Source organism: Crocuta crocuta, unplaced genomic scaffold (assembly GCF_008692635.1).
Source record: "Crocuta crocuta isolate KB4526 unplaced genomic scaffold, BGI_CrCroc_1.0 scaffold345, whole genome shotgun sequence".
Classification (NCBI taxonomy): domain Eukaryota; kingdom Metazoa; phylum Chordata; class Mammalia; order Carnivora; family Hyaenidae; genus Crocuta; species Crocuta crocuta.
This window is the reverse complement of record NW_027527574.1, coordinates 1,362,502-1,382,129: the sequence shown is the minus strand read 5'-3', so window position 1 is coordinate 1,382,129 and position 19,628 is coordinate 1,362,502. Positions and strand designations below refer to the sequence as shown.

The window sequence follows — 19,628 nt, the reverse complement described above, 5'->3', positions numbered from 1 at the left end:
CAGTACTTGTCTTTCCCTGTCTGCCTTGTTTCACTTGGCATAATGGCCCCTTATGAAGCAAGACTTCCTTCTTTCTCGTGGCTGAATAATATCCCTTTCTGTGTATGTGTATATATACCCTATCTTCTTTATCTGTACATCCATTGCAGACACAGGTTGTTTCCATACCTTGGCTATTGTGAATAATGCTGAAATGCACATGGGAGTGCAGAGATAACTTCCATATCCTGTTTTCATTTCCTTTGGGTTATATATCCAATAGTGGGGTTGCTGGATAATATGGTAGTTCTATTTTTAAAGTTATGAGGCATCTCCATACTGGCTGAACCACAGTTCAGTGGCTGAACCACTTTGCATTCCCACCAACAGTGTACCCAGTGTTCCCTTTTCTCCACATCCTCACCAACACTTTGTACCTCTGTCTTCTTGATGACAACCATTCTAATAAGTGTGAGGTATTATCTGACTGTGGTTTTGATTTGCATTTTCCTGATATTTAGTGATGCTGAACATGTTTTCACATACATGTTGACCGTTTGGATGCTTTCTTTGGAAAACTGTTTACTTCCTCTGCTCATGTTTTTGTGTATGTGGGTTCTTTTGTTTGTTCATCTTTAGTTTTATTTTTAATTTTTTGTTATTGAGATGGATGAGCTCTTTATATATTTTTTAAAGTAATATATACTTCTCTGGGATATAGTTTTGCAAATATTTCTCTCCCATCCAACAGTTTGCTTTTCTCTCTTTTTTATTGCTTCCTTTGTTGTGCAGAAATTTTTCAGTTTTATGTAGTCCCATTTGTTGAATTTTGTTTTTGTTATTTGTGATTTTTGTGTCATATCTAAATAGCCAAGACCAATGTTAGGAAGCTTCTTTCCTGTGTTTTTTTCTAGGAGTTCTTTAATGTTTAGTAATTCATTTTGAGAGAGTGAGAGAGCACGAGCAAGGGAGGGGCAGAGAGAGAGACAGAGAGAGAGAAAGAAAATCCCAAGAAAGCTCCATGCTGTCAGCATGGAGCCCAACAAAGAGCTTAATCTCAAGAACAGTGAGATCATGACCTGCACCAAAATCAAGAGTCAGATGCTTAACCAACTGAGCCACCCAGGTGCCCTTTTTTTTCTTAGGAGTTTTATGGTGTTAGGTTGTATGTTTAAGTCTTCAATCCATTTGATGTTAACTTTTGTATATGGTGTTAAGATAGTGATCCAGTTTTCTCAGTACCGTTTGTAGAAACCATCCTTTCCCTATCAAGTGTCCTTGGCTCTCTTGTCAAATATTAGTTGACTATAAATGTAGGGGTTTATTTCTAGGCTATTTCATTGCTCTATTTGTCTAAATTTATAACAGCCATATATTGAAATTACTGCATAGCTCTGTAGTATAGTTTGAAATCAGGAAGTACAGTGCTTCCAGAGTTGTTGTTTCTCACGGTAGCTTTAGCTCTTCAGTCTCTTTTATGGTTTTATATAAATTTTAGGATTTTAAAAAATTTCTATGGGAACTGCCATTAAATTTTTAATAGCAGTTGTGTTGAATCTGTATGTCTTTGAGTAGTAAGGACATTTTTATATTATTAGGTCTTCTGATCTATGAACACAGGCTATCTTTGCATTTGTTTGTATCTTCAATTTCTTTTATCAAAGTCTTAATTTTCATTGTACAGATCTTTCATTTCCTTTCTTAAATTTAGTTCTAATTTTATTGGTTGAATGCTGTTGCAAATGAAATGGTTTTCTTAATTTCTTTTTCTAGTGTTTTGTTGTTATTTTATAGAAATGCAACTGATTTTATCTCCTGCAAATTTACTGAATTCATTGATTCAGTTTGAGGTTGAGTCTTTAGGGTTTTCTATACATAAGATCATGTTATCTGCAAATAACAATTTTACTTCTTCCTCTCTGATTTGAATGCCTTTTATTTCTTTGTCTTTCCTAATTGCTACAGTTAGGATTTCCATTACTATGTTGAATAAAACAGGGCACCCTTGTCTTGTTCTTCATCATAAGTGAAAAGCTGTCATTTTTTCACCATTGAGTTTGTTAGCTGTGGGTTTGTCATATGTGGCAATTTGTTGAGGATTTTTATCATGAAAGTATGTTGTATTTTTTCAAATGTTTATTTTGCATGTATTTAAATGGTCATGATTTTTGTATTTCTTTCTATTAATGTAGTGTATCATATTTATTGATTAATGTATATTGAACCATCCTTGCATTCCTAGAATGAATCTCACTTGGTCATGGTGCATGATTCTTTTAATGCATTGCTGAATTTGGCTTGCTTTTATTTTATTGAGAGTTTTTGTTATCTGTTTTCCTCAGGGACATTAGTCCATAGTTCCCTTATAGTGTCCTTATCTGGCTTTGGTAGCTGGGTAATTCTCCTCTTATAAAATGAGTTTAGAAGTATTCCTTCTTCTTCAATTTGGGAAGAGTTTTAGAAGAATTGACATCAATTCTTCTTCAACCGTTTGGTAGAATTCACTTGTGAAGACATTTGGTCCTGGAGTTTTCTGTGTTGGGAGCTTTTTTAATTACTGATTAAATCACCTTATGTGTTATTGGTCTGTTCATATTTTCTATTTCTTCCCAGTTCACTCTTGGCAGGTTATATGTTTCCAAGAATTTATCATTTCTTCCAGATTATCCAATTTGCTAGCATATAATTTGTTCATGGTAGTTTCTTTATCCTTTGTATTTCTGTAGTATCACTTGTCATGTCACTCTTCCATGTCTGATTTTATTTGAGTCCTGTTTTTTTGTCTTAGTCTATCTAGAAGTTTGTCAACCTTATTTTTCTTTTTTTGAAAAACCAGCTTTTAGTTTCACTGATTTTTTTTTCCTGCTATTTTTCTGGCCTCTGTTTCATTTGTTTCCACTCAAATCATTGTTATTAATTTCATTTACTGACATGGGACTTAGTTTGTTCTTTTTTTTTCTAGTTCCTTGAGATCCCTTTAATTTCTTAATATATGCATTTATCACTATAAACTTCCCTCAGAACTGCTTTTGCAGCATCCCATAGGTTTTGGTATGTTGTGATTCCATTTTCATTTGTTTTGAGATATCTTATTTCCTTTTGATTTCTTCTTTGACCTATTGCTTGTTCAAGAGTATGTTACTTAATTTTCACATTTTTGTAGCTTTTCACATGTGTCAGCTTTTGTTTTGATTTCTGGTTTCATACCACTGCAGTCAGAAAGGATACTTGGTATGATTTCAGTCATCTTAAATTCACAAGACTTGATTTGTATTCTGTAATGTGTTCTATCCTAGAGAATGTTCCATGTGCATACGAGAAGAATGTGTATTCTTCTGTTGGTTGGAATTTTCTACCAAATCTTTGTTAGGTCTATTTGGCTTAATGTGTGACTCAGGCCCAAAGTTTACATGTTGGTTTTCTGTCTAGATGATCTATTGCTGAAAGTGAGTATTGGAAGTCCCCTACTGTTATTGTATTCTTGTCTGTTTCTTCAGATCTATTAATGTTTCCTTAATATATTTAGGTGTTCCAATATTGTGTGTGTGTGTCTGATTGTTATATCTTCTTGATGAATTGACCCCTTTCTCATAAATTGACCTTTGTTTCTTGTTACCATTTTGGATTAAAGTCTTTTGTCTAATGTAAGTGTAGCTACCTCACTTTCTTTTGGTTTTCACTGGCATGGAATTTCTTATTCTCTCCTTTCACTCTGAGCCTATGTATGTCCTGAAAACTGAAGTGAATCTCCTATAGGCATCATATAGTCGAGCCATTTTTTATCCAGCCAGCCACTCTGCCTTCTGATTGGTTAATTCAATCCATTTACATTTAGAATTATTATTACTGTATAAGATCTTATAATGCCATCTTACTGTTCTCTGATATTTTGAACTTTCATTGTCTTCTTTCACTACTCTTGTAAATGCATGATTTTTCTGTATGCTCTCCTTCCCCCCTTTCTATCTTTTGCATCTACTCTAGGGTTTTTTTTTGTTTGTTTGTTTTGTTTTGTTTTGTGGTTACCATGAGGCTTACATAAGACATCTCATAAATAGGCCATTTTAAACTGATAGCAACTTAACTTCAACTCTCTGTAAACACTTCACCCTTTACTCCCCCTTGTATATTTATGATCTCATTATTTACTTCTTTTTATGTTGTATATTTATTATTTATTATAGTAGCTGTAATTATTTTTACTATTTTTCCTTTGACATTTATACTACAGTTAAGTGGTTAACATATCATCCAAAATCTGATTGATTGTTTACCTTTACCAGTGTGGTGTATCCTTTTGTGTATTTTCATGTGGCTGATTAGTGCAAGTTTATTTCAGCTTGAAGAACTTCGAGTATTTCTTTCAAAGCAGATTTAGTGGTGAGAAACTCCTTCAGCTTTTGTTTGTCTAGGAAAGTCTCTATTTCTCCCTCATATCTTCATATCTGAAGGATAACTTTGCCAGATAGTATCCAGCAATTTCTTTTTCTTTCAATTCATATTCTTTGAATATGACCTTCTTTTCTCACCTGGCCTATAGTGTTTCTATTGAGAAACTGCTGAAAGTTTAATGGTGGTTCCTTTGTAAGTTACAATATTTTTCCCTTGGATACTTTTAGAATTCTTTATCTCTAATTTTTCGATAGTTTCATTAGAATGTGTCTTGGAGAGGATGTTTTGCATTGAAATAATGGGGTGATCTTCTATAGCTCTATGAATTTAGATGTCCAGTTCTCTCCACATATGTAGGAACTTCTCAACTTTTATGTCTTTAATATTTTTTAAAAAATTTTAATGTTTATTTTTGAGAGAGAGACAGAGACAGAATGTGTGCAGGGGAGAGGCAGAGAGAGAGTGAGACACAGAATTCGAAGCAGGCTCCACACTGTCAGCACAGACCTTGATGGGGGGATCAAACTCATCCACTGTGAGATCATGACCTGAGCTGAAGTTGGATGCTCATCCAACTGACCACTCAAGAATCCTGTCAGTTCTTATTTCTTTAAATAAACTTTCTATTCCCTTCTCCTCTATTTTTTGTGGAATCCTGATTATTCTAATATATGTTCTTTATGAAATCCCATTAGACCATGTAAGGCTTTTCTCATAGTTTTTCCTTCTTTTTTCCTTTGTTCTCCTCTAACTTGGTTATTTCAAAATTATCCTCTAACTCACTTATTTTGTCTTCCATTTGCTCTACTCTGTTACACTTGTCATTTCATTTACTGAGTTTTTCAGCTCCAGAATTTCTGCTTGGTTCCTTTTATGATTTATAGCTCTTTGGTAATATGTCATCTTAAGTGTGTGTGTGTGTGTGTGTGTCTGTGTGTGAGAGAGAGAGAGAGAGAGAGAGAGAGAGATTTCAACTGTCTTTAGAGTTTTTTGGTACCTAGTTGAGTTTCTTCAACACTGATATGAATTCTTTATCCAAAATCCCATGCCTCTGAGCTCTGTTATTGGAGAATTACGGTTTTTTGGTGATGACAACTTTCCTTGATTTTTCATGTTCTTTGTAGTTTTGCATTGCTGCCTTCACTTTGAAGTAGCAGCCACCTCCTTAAATCTTATTGCCTTCACACTGAGTATTCAGTTTATTAGTGCTATTATCATCTAGGGTTTTCTCTGCCTTTGTATGGGTACACCTGTTCCACTCTTCTTGCTCCCTCTTGTGGAACAATTCTTAAGCTTTTACATCTTTGGCTTTTATAACTCACCAGGCTGCCTATTGGAAACCTTTCTTTTATTTTCCAGAAGACAGTGCTATAGCTCAAGTTTGTGGTTTCTGCCTAGTCCACAGACCCTAGCCTGTTTTTCGAACATACTCCCAAGGAGCTTGTTGTTGCCACCACACTCAGAAGTGTGCACAAGGAGCCACCTGTAGAGTGGAGGGAGGTATAGATTTAGCCCTTGGGGTATTAGGGTTGCCCACAGGCCTGGTAGGGAGATCCTCAGGTCAAGGGCCTCATGATTGGACTTCCTGCTGAGTGCAGGCAGCAGGCCCTGAGCCCCTTTAATGTCCTTTGATATTCTTCTCTCTCTTTCTTCTGGGTCATGGAGATCCCATGTTGGTACTCTGGGTGCTGCTAGATAGAGAGGAATGGGTTTCTCTAGCTGTGTTCCACACCACCGGGGTAGCTGGACACTCACTCACTGGTCTGTGAGACAGGTCACTACCACCTGATAGTCCAGCGCAGTGCAACGTTGCCTTGATGGGAGTGAGAACAGCGTTGGTAAAGTTCTGTTTACCATCTCTGCTGTATCCAGACTTGTTTTTTGCTCCATTGGCATGCTGGAACCCCCCTTCGTAAAGGCTAGGCTTAGGCACTTTCTCTGTTGCACATGGGTCTCAGCTTAGGTCAGCACTCTCTGTTTTCTCATGGCTATGTCAAGAGGAGTTGGGGCAGGCTCACTGCTACACTGGTTCACCTGTGTCCATAACTGGATGCACAGGTGTGTGAGACCTTCCTGAGTTCCCTGGCCTATGGTGCCAGATCCTGCAGCTCCCACAAAGCCACTTTTGTTCATGGACGGATGACTCATTCTTCGTTGAAAAAGAGGGACAAAAAGGTGCCTTCTGCCACTGTGGTGCTAATGTGACTCCCTGATATCTTCCCAGTCCTCTCTCTCGGTCACATCTAGGAGGCCTTCAGGACTGCTCACAAATACATCCTGTAGGTGAGCCCTCCAAGAGCATTCTGCAGAGTACTGGCACTGTGGGGCCTGGGTTTCCAAAAAGAATCCACGAGTAAATTGTAGTGTAAACTGTGTTGTAAAACGTTATATTGACTTCTGGGTATAGAAGCTAATGCTACTAAATTTGGGGTGCTATTTTTACTCTTGTACCATGTTACCATCATGTTTCACTGAGGCATCACCAATCAGAGAAAAACAGCCAGCGCTGCATGGACACGGGGTGCCCACCTGTGCACACGCAGGCATCTTCCACACGGGCTTGCACTGGGTAGAGATTGGGGTTTTGAATGAAGGCCAGACTTTTTTTTCTTTTTTTTCAATTTAAATTTTAGTTAGTTACGGTACAGTACAATGTTGGTTTCAGGAGTAGAATTAAGTGACGCATCACTTACATACAGTGCTCATCACAAGTGCCCTTTTCAGTGCCCATCTCCCACCACCGCCACCCACCCCTCCAATCAAACCTCAGTTTGTTCTCTGTTCTATGTTTTTAAGACTTGGCTGTTGTAGTTTGTTTCCCTCCCTTATCTTTTTTTCTCCCCTTTCCATGTGTTCATCTGTTTTGCTTCTTAAATTCCACATATGAGTGAAATCATACAGTATTTGTCTTTCTAGGACTGACCTACTTCATTTAGCATAATACATTCTAGCTCCATCCATGTCATTGCAACTGGCAAGATTTCATTCTTTTTGTTGGTTGAGTAATATCACCCCCCCCACACATCAGTCAGTGGATATTTGGGCTCTCTCCATAGTTTCACTATTGTTGATAATACTGCTAAGAACACTAGGATGCATGTCATGTACCCCTTCGTATGTGTATGTTTGTATCCTTTGGGTAGATACCTAATAGTGAAATTGCTGAATTATAGGGTACTTCTGTTCTTAATTTTTTGAGGAACCTCCATACTGTTCTCCAGAGTGGCCACACCAGTTTTCATCCTTGCTAACACCTATTGTTTCTTGTGTTGTTAATTTTAGCCATTCTGACAGGTATGAGGTGATATCTCATCGTGGTTTTGATTTGTCTTTCCCTGATGATGAGTGATGTTGAGCATATTTTCATGTGTCTGTTAGCCACGTCTTCTTTGGAAAAATGTCTGTTCATACCTTCTGCCCATTTCTTAACTGGGTTGTTTGTTTTTTGGGTGTTGAGTTTGATAAGTCCTTTATAGATTTTGAATACTAACCCTCTGTCAGATATAACATTTACAAATATCTTCTCCCATTCCGTAGGCTGCGTTTTACTTTTGTTGATTGTTCCCTTCACTTTGAAGAAGCTTTTCGTCTTGATAAAGTCCCAGTAGTTCATGCTTGCTTTTGATTGCCTTGCCTTTGGTGACATGTCTAATAAGAAGTTGCTGTGGCTGAGGTCAAAGAGATTGCTGCCTGTTTTCTCCTCTAGGATTATGATGGTTTTTCTGTCTCACATTCAGGTCTTTCATCCATTTTGAATTTATTTTTGTGCATGGTGTAAGAAAGTTGTCCAGTTTCATTTTTCTGCATGTTGCCATCCAGTTTTGCCAACACCATTTGTTGAAGAGACGTTTTTCCATTGGTTAGTCTTTTCCTGCTTTGTTGAATATGACTTGACCATATAGTTGTGGGAAGGCTGGACTCCTTATACAATCACTGAGTGACATTTTCTAGTATTCACAGAACTATTGCAGGAACACCTAGAGTAAGTAGTTGTAGCCATTTTTATTAGTGTCACAGTATTTAGAGTTGAAGCTGTGTATCTTGTGCCTCTGACCCTATTAACATAACTGGCTACAGTTCTGATCTTGAAAATAAACCCTTAAACCACCCCCCTCCCCCCACCTCTGAGTGCTCATTTCAGGCTAAAAGCTTGATCCTAATTGGGGGAAAGTTCTGGAGTCATCAGATACCTTACGAGAAATGAGCATACTGTTGAAAGTATATGGGACCCTATTTCAGAGAGGCTCTTATCATTCAAGTGTTCTGTCACCACTTAGTGACTGTGTAACCTTAGAACAGCGTGGTGGCCTGAGAGGCCATTGCTTGTGGTGGGAGTGGCCACACCACTGGTGATGACTCAATGGGGGAAAGGGCACTGATAGAGCTTAATGGCTTCATCTTTTGTGTGAGTCAAGTACCACCAGTTACCTTGAGACCTTGCCAGGCTCCTCTACTGCCCTGACAGCTGTGGCCCTTCAGGCTGGATAAATCATGACCGGCAATCTAGCCAAACTTCTGTGATCCCAGCAGATACATTTTGTATACAATGAAAAGTCAGTGCACAGAACTTTTCTCTGATTCTTAATAATGTGAGACTCCTTTCTGATTGTAATTAGGGTTCTTGCCTTTCCATCTAGCCTGGCATTTACCAGGAAGGGCTGGTGTGAACCAATATTAAGGCATCAGGCCTTTCGTCTCATTGCAGTTAGGGCATTCATGCTGACGGGCCAGCAGGGTAATAGAGCTTTTTATCTCTGGCTGTGACCATCCCCCTCCCACCACACTGAGCAGTGACTGGGGCTCCTGGCACCTGTGGCATGGCCTACATATGAAGTCACATTAAAACCCAGCAATAAATGAGGTGAAGGAAATCAAACTCAGAGAAAGATGAAAAAGGTTAGCTTCATGTCGTGAGTCCTGCATCACTTACTTAGTGCCACTAAAGCGAGGATGCCTATTTAAAGTACCCAGTTTGTGTTTTGCTTCATTGATTAAAACCAGCAAAGCATTGCCCTGAGAAAGCACCATTGAAATACGCTAACTCTGAGCACTTTAGAGTTTGGCAGAAATCACAGAAACACAGGAACAAGGCCACAGCAGCAGCAGCTCTGGTCCCTGCAGCCCCTCACCAGGGCTACACGGCAGGAACCGGAAGGGGGCCTCTCCTGGCTGCCGTGGGGCTGAGTAGGGAGGCAGTTCCTGCCTTCAAGGAGCTTGCAGGCTCCCTCAGGACCTGCAAATGTGAGAAGTTACACCGATAGGAAATGGGATCCACCAGAAAACAGAGAGGGTGGTGCCACCCATGGCTAATTATTAACTTAGAAGGACAACAGGTGGTTATCTGTGAGCTCAGAGGAGAGGAAGACCTCTTCAGGCTGGGGTTCCAGGTAGGCCTGGGCCGGGGTTGACTGCAGGGAGCGGGGCATGAAAAGAAAGAACCCAGAAAACAGAAGAAGCCAGTACTCACCCTGTTAGGAAAGAGTGACACTTTTGAGAAACCTTTCTATACCAAGTGAATATCCAAGGGAGCTGCTGGATTATCGCTGAGGGGCTGTCCATGCAGCTGCCTTGAAGTAATTTCATGTTATAGGCAGCTTTTGAGAAAGTCTGCCTCTCCCCACATGGTGCACTGAATGGGAGCAGGCCGTGTCAAACTGAGCTCTTCCCTGCAGGCTTCTGGCTTCAAAGTGGGAATGGTGGCCTGGGAGTCAGATGGGAGCTATGTCCATTTAGTGATACCCAACCCCCACACAGGGCCACCTGCCAGGGTGTAACTGTGGCCTTCCCCGCCCCCACCGTCACTGTACCTGGGACAGTGGACAGCGTCTGGGGAGGGCACACACATGGTAGTCATCTGTACCATTTTTCCTGGCTGCTCTGGGTTCAGGTGGGGGCCCTGCCCTATTGTGTGTGCACCCCCGCGTTGTACCAGGATGACACCTGGGACACACCTGTGCATGTGAACAGCATGACTCTAGACACGTGGCTGTGACACAGCAGTTTGATCAGCATCCTGCCCACCTAGTTGTTTACTCTGGAACTCCTCCTTAGCTGCCAGGGCCTCGTCCCCGCTCCCTCACGCTCAACCACCTGCAGCTTCGCCCTTCCTGTGCCCTGTGTTACCCTTGTACTGTAGCAGCCCACCTCAGACACTTAGTAAGGGCCAGGGACCCGTGGGTCCTGTCCTAAAAGCCCCTGGCCCACAGGGTGCAGCAGGCCAGGGCTGAGGAGGGCTTTGTGGGTCTGTGAACAGTTGGCAGACAGAACCTGCCGCCTGGACCAGACTGGCCCGTCTATGTTCTCCTCGCCCAGTGACCGGGAGGGCCTGGCTGCGATTCTCCCAAATAATCCTTCGCCTCACCAGCCACAGTGAGTTCCTGGTTCAGGTCCTGCTAGGTTGAGGCCTGCAGAGGTCTTCAGCCTTGTCCCAGGGAAGAGTGGGCCAGGCAGACTCCTAGGAGCCGCCAAGGTCCCCTGAGCACCTAGCCCGTTGGGCATCTTGGCCACCTCCACAGCGAGGGGTGAGCCCTTTTCTAAGAGAGTGATGGGGCCCCCTGACTCCCAGGTGTTCACAGGGTGAGATACCCAGTCCCAGGAAAGCCCTCATCCCTCTGCAGCTGGCTGAGGCATTTACTGTAAACAGAATCCCTGGGTGTCCCCTCATGACCGGAAAGGAACTGCTTTCTCAGTCTGTGGAACATGGAACAGCGGTGGGTGTGAAATGCCAGCCCCAGGTTAATATGCATGGTTAGCGAGTTAGAGTCTGGGACACCTGTCCTCAACCAACCTGTCAGGGGAGACAGCTGAACCCTGGGTCTCCCCTCAGCATCTCCTAGGTGATGCTCATGAGGTATTAAAGGTAGGTGTGTCCCCATTAGCAGGCTCCCAGAGGTGCTCTCGTGTGTGCTGCTTGGTGCTCCAGACCTGATTTACTCTGCTCCTCCTCTCCTATCGCATACTTGACTTGGCATGTTTACAAATACACACCCTAAGTGGCCCTGTCCCTGCCAGGTAACTTGTTCCAGATGTCAGCTGGTCACCTAACAGGTGCCGCCTCACGAGCTTCCTGCTGCCCTGAACCCTCTACCCTCTGAGCGACCCCACACTCACCCTGATGGCTGTATAGCTCCGTTCCACCTCCTTCAGCTCCTCAGCCACAGCCTCCTTGTCACTTGGACCACCTTACAAAACCAGCACCTCCTCTGCGCCTTCCTGCACTCACGGCACCTGACTGCATTTATCGTTTCCTCTCAGGTAGAGCAGAGCATAGATATCCTGAGACCAAGGCTTCATTGTGTTTGTCATGGTTTCGCCGAGCCCAGGGCAGGTGCTCCATAACCTGGATGGACAGACGCGGATGATGTCTTGTGGAGAAGAACCTCCACCCTCCCTGAATGCCCTGTGGCCCAGGGGCAGAGAGCCTTCATCCCTGGGCAGGAGCTAGGGTCAACTCCAGAGAAGTAAAGGACGCGGCAGCAGAGCCAGCCTAGTGGGGGTTGATGTTGCCTAGAAAGTGAGCTGTCTCCCATGAGGTGAAACTTTTTTTTTATTGAAGTATGGCTGGCACACAAGGTTACATTAGTCTCAGGTGTACAGCATAGTGATTGCATAGTGACAAGTCTATACATTATGCTGTGCTCACTGCAAGGGTAGCTACCACCTGTCCCCCTACAACGCTGCGTCAGTGATACCCATGACAGTATTCTCCATTCTGTACATTTCATGCCCATGACTTACTCATTTCATAGCTGGAAGTCTCCCACCCCTCTTCATTTTGCCTGTCTCTCCACCATGTTGTGAAGGCTAGTGTCAACGAGTACTGCCTATGTTTTCTTCTATGAGTTTCATGGTTTCAGGTCTCACATTGAGTCCTTAAATCCATTTGAGTTCATTTTTGTGTATGGTGTAAGAAAGTCCAGTTTTCCCAGCACCGCTTATTGAGCAGACTGTATTTCTCTGTTGTATATTCTTGTCTTCTTTGTTATAGGTTAATTGACTATATAGGCAGGAGTTGATTTCTGGGCCCTTTATCCCATTCCATTGAGCTATGCATCTGTTTCTTTGTGCCAGTACTTTATTGTTTGGATTACTGTAGCTTTGTAGTGTATCTTGAAATCCAGAATTGTGATACCTCTAGCTTTGTTCTTTTTCAAGATGGCTTTGGCTACTTGAGGTCTTTCGTGGTTCCATACAAATTGTAGGATAGTTTGTTCTGGTATCGTGAAAAATGCTGTTGGTATTTTGATAGGGATTGTATTAATTCTGTAGATTGCTTTGGGTAGTATAGACATTTTAACAATATTTTTTCAATCCACGAGCATGGGGTGTCATCTTCAGTTTCTTTCATCAGTGTTTTATAGTTTTCAGAATACAGGTCTTTCACTTCCTTGGTTAAGGTAATCCCTAGGTACTTTATTCTTTTGGGTACAATTTTAAATGAAGGTTAACATTTTTTAAAAGGAAAAATCATCCTCCTTTTTAGCCCTGCAGGCACCACACAGAGAGACCTTGGGGGCAGGGTGGGGGAGGGGTCAGAATGAACTGAAACTTGGGTTCTTTGTACCTGCAGCTGGTACACAGAGCTCTGCTGTCACCCACTAAAAGGTCTGCCCTGCAGTCAAAACTACCACATCTGGAGAGTGGGACCCAGCTTTGAGCTCTCACAGATACTAGCCTGCCACCTTAAAAAAAATGCTATCCCAATTCTAAAAGTCTCTCTCTTGGAATGGCAAAACACAAAATTCTCCTGCCCCTGAATTTCTAGAAGGGGGGACCCGAAGACACAAAATTATACAAAGATGACCCAAGGCAGATTTTGCAAACTGTGTCCCATAGAGGAAAAAGGATGTTTTATAGTTTAAAGAGTTTAGGACCACCTGGGGGACGGAATCAGAGGGGTTTTACCAGCAATGCCTCTCAACCTCTTGATTAAGAATCGGCGTCCATACCACACTTGCTTTATGCCAGTTCACTCATTCAGTCCTCTTAATCCTGTGAGGCAGATACCCCGTTTCACAGATGTAGAAACTGAGAGTCAGCATTCACAAAACAAGCGCAGAGGTGGGAACGTGCCCAGACTGGACAGTGGCTTGTGCCATTTTCCAGTTTATTTGACCCCAACATTCTGTGAGTGAACAAGACTTACTAGTTCTCACAGTCCTTGGAATCTCGTTAGGGTAATGTCCCTCTGCAGACGGAGGGCATACAGAGGCACAAACAGAAGCACCAGATACTTCCCCTGATGACATTGTTTTTTCTGATATTAAAGGCATTTGCCATACAGTTATTTACTATTCTTAAGGCTGCTAATTGAGTTTAAAAAAAAAAAACAACCCTGAGGGAAAATTCTAGATGGTATTTTCAAATCATTTTATTAAGACTACAGAGTGATTTTATGACCTTTAATACTGTCTGCTTTAATACAGTGGGAAATAGCCAAAAATTTCCTACAGTGAGGTATGGAATTAATGGTATACCGCATTTGTGGATAGTTGGTTTTTTTAACTTACAGAATTGGGAGTAGTTCAGGTCCAGGAAGATGGAAAGGGTTGTTGGGTCACCAAGTAGGGAAAATAGCTGGACAGGCAAGTAGACATGGAGGTGGTCCTTGCTCCTCACAGTCAGCCTGAAATAGGAAGTGGGCTGAGAATGGATATGAAATACACAAACACACACAGTGGAAAATTAGCCGTGAGAAAGTTCGAAGTCCCACTGTTTGCAGTAACATGGATGGACCTTGAGACTATTACCCTAAGTGAAGTCACACAAAGATTATACATCATACTGTATGACATTACTTATATATGAAACCTTAAAAAGCCCAAACTCAAGAGACAGAGAAGAGTGCTGGTAAGTAAGGAAAGGGGAAATGGGGAATCGTTGGCCAAAGGGCACAGACTTCCGAGTTCTAAGAGAGTAAGTTCTGGGGATATGAAGTATAGCATGATAATTACAGCTAATACTGTATTTATTACTTGACAGTTGCTGAGTAGATAGATCTTAAATATCCTCACCACAGGAAAAAAGAAATGGTAATTCTATGACAATGATGAAGGCGTTAATCATTTTGCAGTATAGAAGTGTCAGATCATCCCAATGGGCACCTTCATCTTACACAGTGTAGTGCATCAGTGATGCCTGAATAGAGCTGGGGGTGGGTACTGAGAAGTCTCAACCCTGCCCCCCGGCTCAGGGTGAGAAGCCAAAGGAGAGAAGAAGGTGGCAAGGTGAAGGCCAGCAGCTGTGGTGGCCACAGCCCCGCTGACAGGGCCCACCTGGGACTAGAGAGATCAGGACACATGCCAGCAAGGGCCTGGGCAGCACTTGCCCCTGCACCCCAGCCCACCTTACAGCCTGGGGAAGGCCCCTCGCCAGTGTACAGAGATGCACGCCTGCTCCGCCAAGTTCACACATTAATGAACAAGAACTTGGTGAGAGTGATTCCACGTCCCCGCCACTAGGACCTCTGTAACTGACCCTGTTCCCACTGGTATATTCAGCCCCCACAGTTACTCAGCTCATCGGTTTTGGAGGAAAGGCACGGTGACAGGAGTCACAGGTGGCAGGAGACGTGAGCACCCCGTCCTCCCCCGAAACAGATGCCTTAGACAGATTAGGCAGCTTCACGGCCACGGTCTCCTGGTCGGATTTCTGCAAGTCTCTCGAGCTCACAGCAGGGTTAGGACGCAGAGGGCGCGGGGACGGAGACGAGGCCTCACTGTCCTGTCCCCGTCTGTGTTGCAGCTGGTCAGTGACTTGCTGGAATTCTGCTTCTACACCTTCCGAGAGTCCCAGGCCCTGAAAGTGGAGTTCCCCGCGATGCTGGTGGAGATCATCAGCGACCAGCTGCCAAAGGTGGAGTCCGGGAACGCCAAGCCCCTTTACTTTCACAGGAAGTGACGGAAGACATCTTACCAGGAGAGCTTTGCCTTAAGTTTCCCCATGTTATTCTACACCCACGAAGGACCCAAGGAATCATATTTTTAACATGCGATGGTTGATTCATACTCGTTCAGCAGTTTCTCAAGTTGAAAATCACGTCAAGGGTTCAGAGCCGGGAAAGCAGTTTGACACGGATTTGGCAAGACCTGAGCCGTCTGAAGGATTCTTCCCTGTCCAATCCCCAGCGCTTAGAAACATGTTCCTGTTCCTCTGGATGAAAAGCCATATCTAGTCAATAACTCTCTGATTTTGATATTTTAACAGATGGAAGTTTTAACTATGCCATGTAGTTTCCGGTATCGCTTGTTTTAAAAGGGTTCAAGGACTAACGAACTTTTTAGAGCTTACCCTTGGTTGCACATAAAACGTATAGTCAATATGGGGCATTAATATTCTTTTGTTATTTAAAAAAACACACACACACAAAAAAAACATATACAGATTCCTGTTGTGTAATAACAGAGCACGTGGGGTGGAAGAGCGGCCCCGTCGTGGGACTCACTCGTCCGCGTTCCTCTGCATCACTGGTATACACACCCTTTAGCGTCCATACATTATTTAATTAGAACAGATAAGATGTTAAACAAATGCCTTGGTTTCAATTTCTAGTATCTATTGTGTTGGCTTTACAAATAATTTTTTGCAGTCTTTTGCTGTGCTGTACATTACTGTATGTATCAATTGTGAAGGACCTGAAATAAGGTATAAGGAACTTTTGTAAATGAGACACATACAAAAAAAAAAAAACAAAAAAAAAACTTTAATGGTTGATAGGATGAAGGGGAAAGTATTTTTGAAAGAATTCTATTTTGCTGGAGACTATTTAAGTACTATCTTTGTCTAAAACAAGGTAAAAAATTTTTTTTGTAAAGTGACATGTTCTGCATGCATAATGAACCGTTTACAGTGTATTTAAGAAAGGGAAAGCTGTGCCTTTTTTAGCTTCATATCTAATTTACCATTTTACAGTCTCTGTTGTAAATAACCACACTTAAACCTCTTTGGTTGTCTCTAAGCCTTTCTACCTTTTCCGTACTTTTGTTTTGTCTCTGGTCTCCCGCTTGGGGCGTTCGTGGGACTTGAGCACGGTTTCCGGCTTCTGCTCCATCCTGCTTCTATCCGGGAGCGACAGGCTGCAGCGCCCGCAGCTCCTCCAGGGGTTCAGTTACCTGACAGCACAGAGTGGGTGTCCGGGGGGAGTGCCACAGCTTTACGAGGGCCGCCTCTTTTCCTTTCTTCCTCATGAAGCAGAATCGGCTCCGGGGAGGGGGGAGAGTGAAACTGGAAATGCCATGGCAGAGTCTCATCCCGTTGTAGAAACTCGGATTTTCTCCTTTGGGAAACAAATTCCATGTACTCTCTACATCTGTGGAAGGTGACCTATTCACTTCTGGTCTTGGAAAGGGGTTTTGCACTCCTGGAACTGGTCATGGGAACACGTAGGCCATTGCAGGACGCACTGGGAAGATGCATTTTGGCACGGTTCGGTCAGAGTGGCGTGGAGACCACACGATATTTAGAGGGTTTTTAGATTTTTAAAAGGTAGGTTTTAAAAATAAATTTTATACATACAGTTTTGGAAAAAAAACTACAGAACATATAAGCAAGACAGTGGCACTAAAATTTTTAATTCATTAATCTGTTTGGCACTGATGCAATTTACGGCTTCTCTCTTATCCCAGATCACAAACCTATATATCTTTGGGGAAACTTAACAATACGATTGCACTAAATAAATAAAACTACTTTGAACAGAGGCCAAATTAATCTTTTAAAAGTGACGATAATCATCAGGTACTCAGTGAAATCACATTATTTTCCAGAACCTAAAAGCTGTAGCTGGAGAAGCCAGGAGAAGGCAGCGTTGGGATCACCACTTTTCTCCAGGGTTCACCATGCAGGCAACATTACCTTGTCTCTCAGAAGACACCTGCCTTATGCAAGGGGAAGCCTGTGAAAGCTGCATTCAGAGGGAGGACTTTTTCTTACATAATTTGCAATTTCAGTAATTTCATTTATAGGCAGATCTTTAAATACAGTCAACTTACATGCACAGCAATAGGAAAGCCACACTTGGAAGGTGATAAATACTCAGCATGCAGACTGGGAGCTTCTAGAAAAGAAACGGAGTACAAGAGCAGCTTTTAGCTCGAGACTTACTTACGTTTCATGAAGTTGGAATTTCATGGTAACCAGGTTTGGGATGGAGACAGTCTGCATCAGCTTTTTGTATTAACAAAGTTACTGGCTCTTCATGTGTCTCCAGGTAACTTTGCTTGATTAAACAGCAAAGCCATATTCTAAATTCACTGTTGAATGCCTGTCCCAGTCCAAATTGTCTGTCTGCTCTTATTTTTGTACCATATTGCTCTTAAAAATCTTGGTTTGGTACAATTCATATTTCACCAAAACTTCTTCATATAATTAAAAAACACTAAATTAGTTTAAAATGAAGCAATTTATATCTTTATGCAAAAACATATGTCTGTCTTTGCAAAGGACTGTAAGCAGATTACAATAAATCCTTTACTTTAATCACCTGTTGTTTTGGAAACATTTCATTTGAATGTCCGTAGGAACACCTGGATTTTTGTGTCCCTCTCAATCTTGATACCTTGCGCTTCTGCCTACATCCAAGATAGAGTAACATTTGCCCCTCATGTTAGAGCCCCCACCCACCCCATTAACCCATATCCATTATATGCTCTTTTGGGAATAATTAGATGCCTTGTTTCTCACTGCTAATACTTGGGGTCACTAGACCTATAACAGTTTGATGACAGTAACTGCTACTAAACACTCTGTGTACATTGCCTCCCCTGTCTTCACGGCCACAGGAAAGCTGGGTCATCCGTTTTTCAGACTTTGAGACTGACCTGAGTAGAGCACATGTCCCGTCGGACTCCAGAGTTCTTCCTCCACGCAGTCCTGCTTTGCTCTCTCCCCTTACATCCTCTTGGGCCAACAAGAGATTCGACTCCTCACTGGCCGAAATGCTTCTCACACTCCTTACAGGCTGCTCCCCTTGATTTCACGCATATAATATGGACCACAGAAGAGCAGGAAGCAATTGTCAGCTCATCTTAAAACTAGAAAACATATATTTCCCACCAGATAACTTCAAGTTCATTTTTAACATGTCATTTAACTGGTGATCAAACTATTTGCTTCCAGAAAGAGACTAATTGAGCATTAAGCAAATTCAACTTTGTTCTAACATGATGGAAAGATTTCTAGAACACAGCATGGCCATTAAACACAGAACAGTTGAAAAAGTTGTCAACTCTAGAGTTGTGCGCACACATTTGTTTTTAAAACATCTATACATGCAGTTAATTTTATATCTTAAAGTTAACGGAATCTGACCTGCTAGGAAGCAAGGCTTTTCACCGAGCACCTCTAATTTTAAATAACAGCCATCTCAGGCTGTGAGCCCTCTGTGCCTAGGAGGAGGCCACCCCAGTCTGCTCCCTTCTTCATTAGAGTGGGTGTCCTTTCTGAATGGAGCAGATTCATTCTTGGCACAAGTGTGGCTCTATTTCTGAGAATTTCTAAAAGAAGTGCTCTCAGACCCAAAGAAACCAGCTGCACATTTAGGAATCCTTAGCTGAGAACGAAGGCTCTTCCCCTGAGACAGCCAGCCACTGTACCCCAGAGCAGTGAGGCTTATGCACAGTGATGCATATATAATTAGGGGTTTGTTTGCTTCTGTGTGTTGAATGCCCCTCAATCAAATAGAAAACATTGTCCCTCTATGTTAAAGTCAGCGCTAACATACTTTTTATAAACTGCGAGTGTACACAGACTAAAATGACTTGATTACAAGTCTCTGGCACTTTAATTGCAAGCCCTCCAATTGTCAGTGCAGCAGTTTTCTTGGAAGTAACACCGTGGCTTCCCAGACAACACTGGATAAGAGAAGATTGGAATATGATCTTAATGGTCGGCATGGACCAAGACTATATCCAAAGAAAAGCAAACTATGGGGCAGAGGAGAAGGTGGGTAGCTGCAAACCACCCCAAAATGTGGTGGTTTGGTTTGAATCAACCACTATTTGTTGTTATTTCTCATGAGTATACAAATCAGCTGGGAGGGTTCTGATCTGGACCAGGCTCAGCAGGAGTCCGGCCTCGTGGTGCATCTGCAGTTAAGCAGCAGTCTGGTCTGGGATGCTTTTGCTCCGTGTAGCCTCACATCTTCCAGTGGAGCAGCCTAGGCATATTGTCATGGTAAAGGCAAGGCTCTAATAAGAAAAGGAGTGGGAAGGTATAACACTCTTCAAGCCTCTGACTGCATCAAGTTTGCTCCTGTTCCA

At 42.4% G+C, this 19,628-nt stretch overlaps 1 protein-coding gene across 2 annotated transcripts in view; it reads left to right on the top strand.

Moving 5' to 3' along the window:
* The window catches only part of NR3C2 (nuclear receptor subfamily 3 group C member 2), a 343,432-nt gene extending 325,582 nt beyond the window's left edge, over window positions 1-17,850 (top strand). For both annotated transcript variants that reach the window (XM_077770731.1, XM_077770725.1), the window contains exon 9: window positions 15,115-17,850. In XM_077770731.1, the coding sequence (XP_077626857.1) occupies window positions 15,115-15,270 (156 nt within the window). In that variant the 3' untranslated portion in view covers window positions 15,271-17,850. The remainder of the gene's footprint in view (window positions 1-15,114) is intronic.
* The last annotated feature ends 1,778 nt before the right edge of the window (window positions 17,851-19,628 follow it).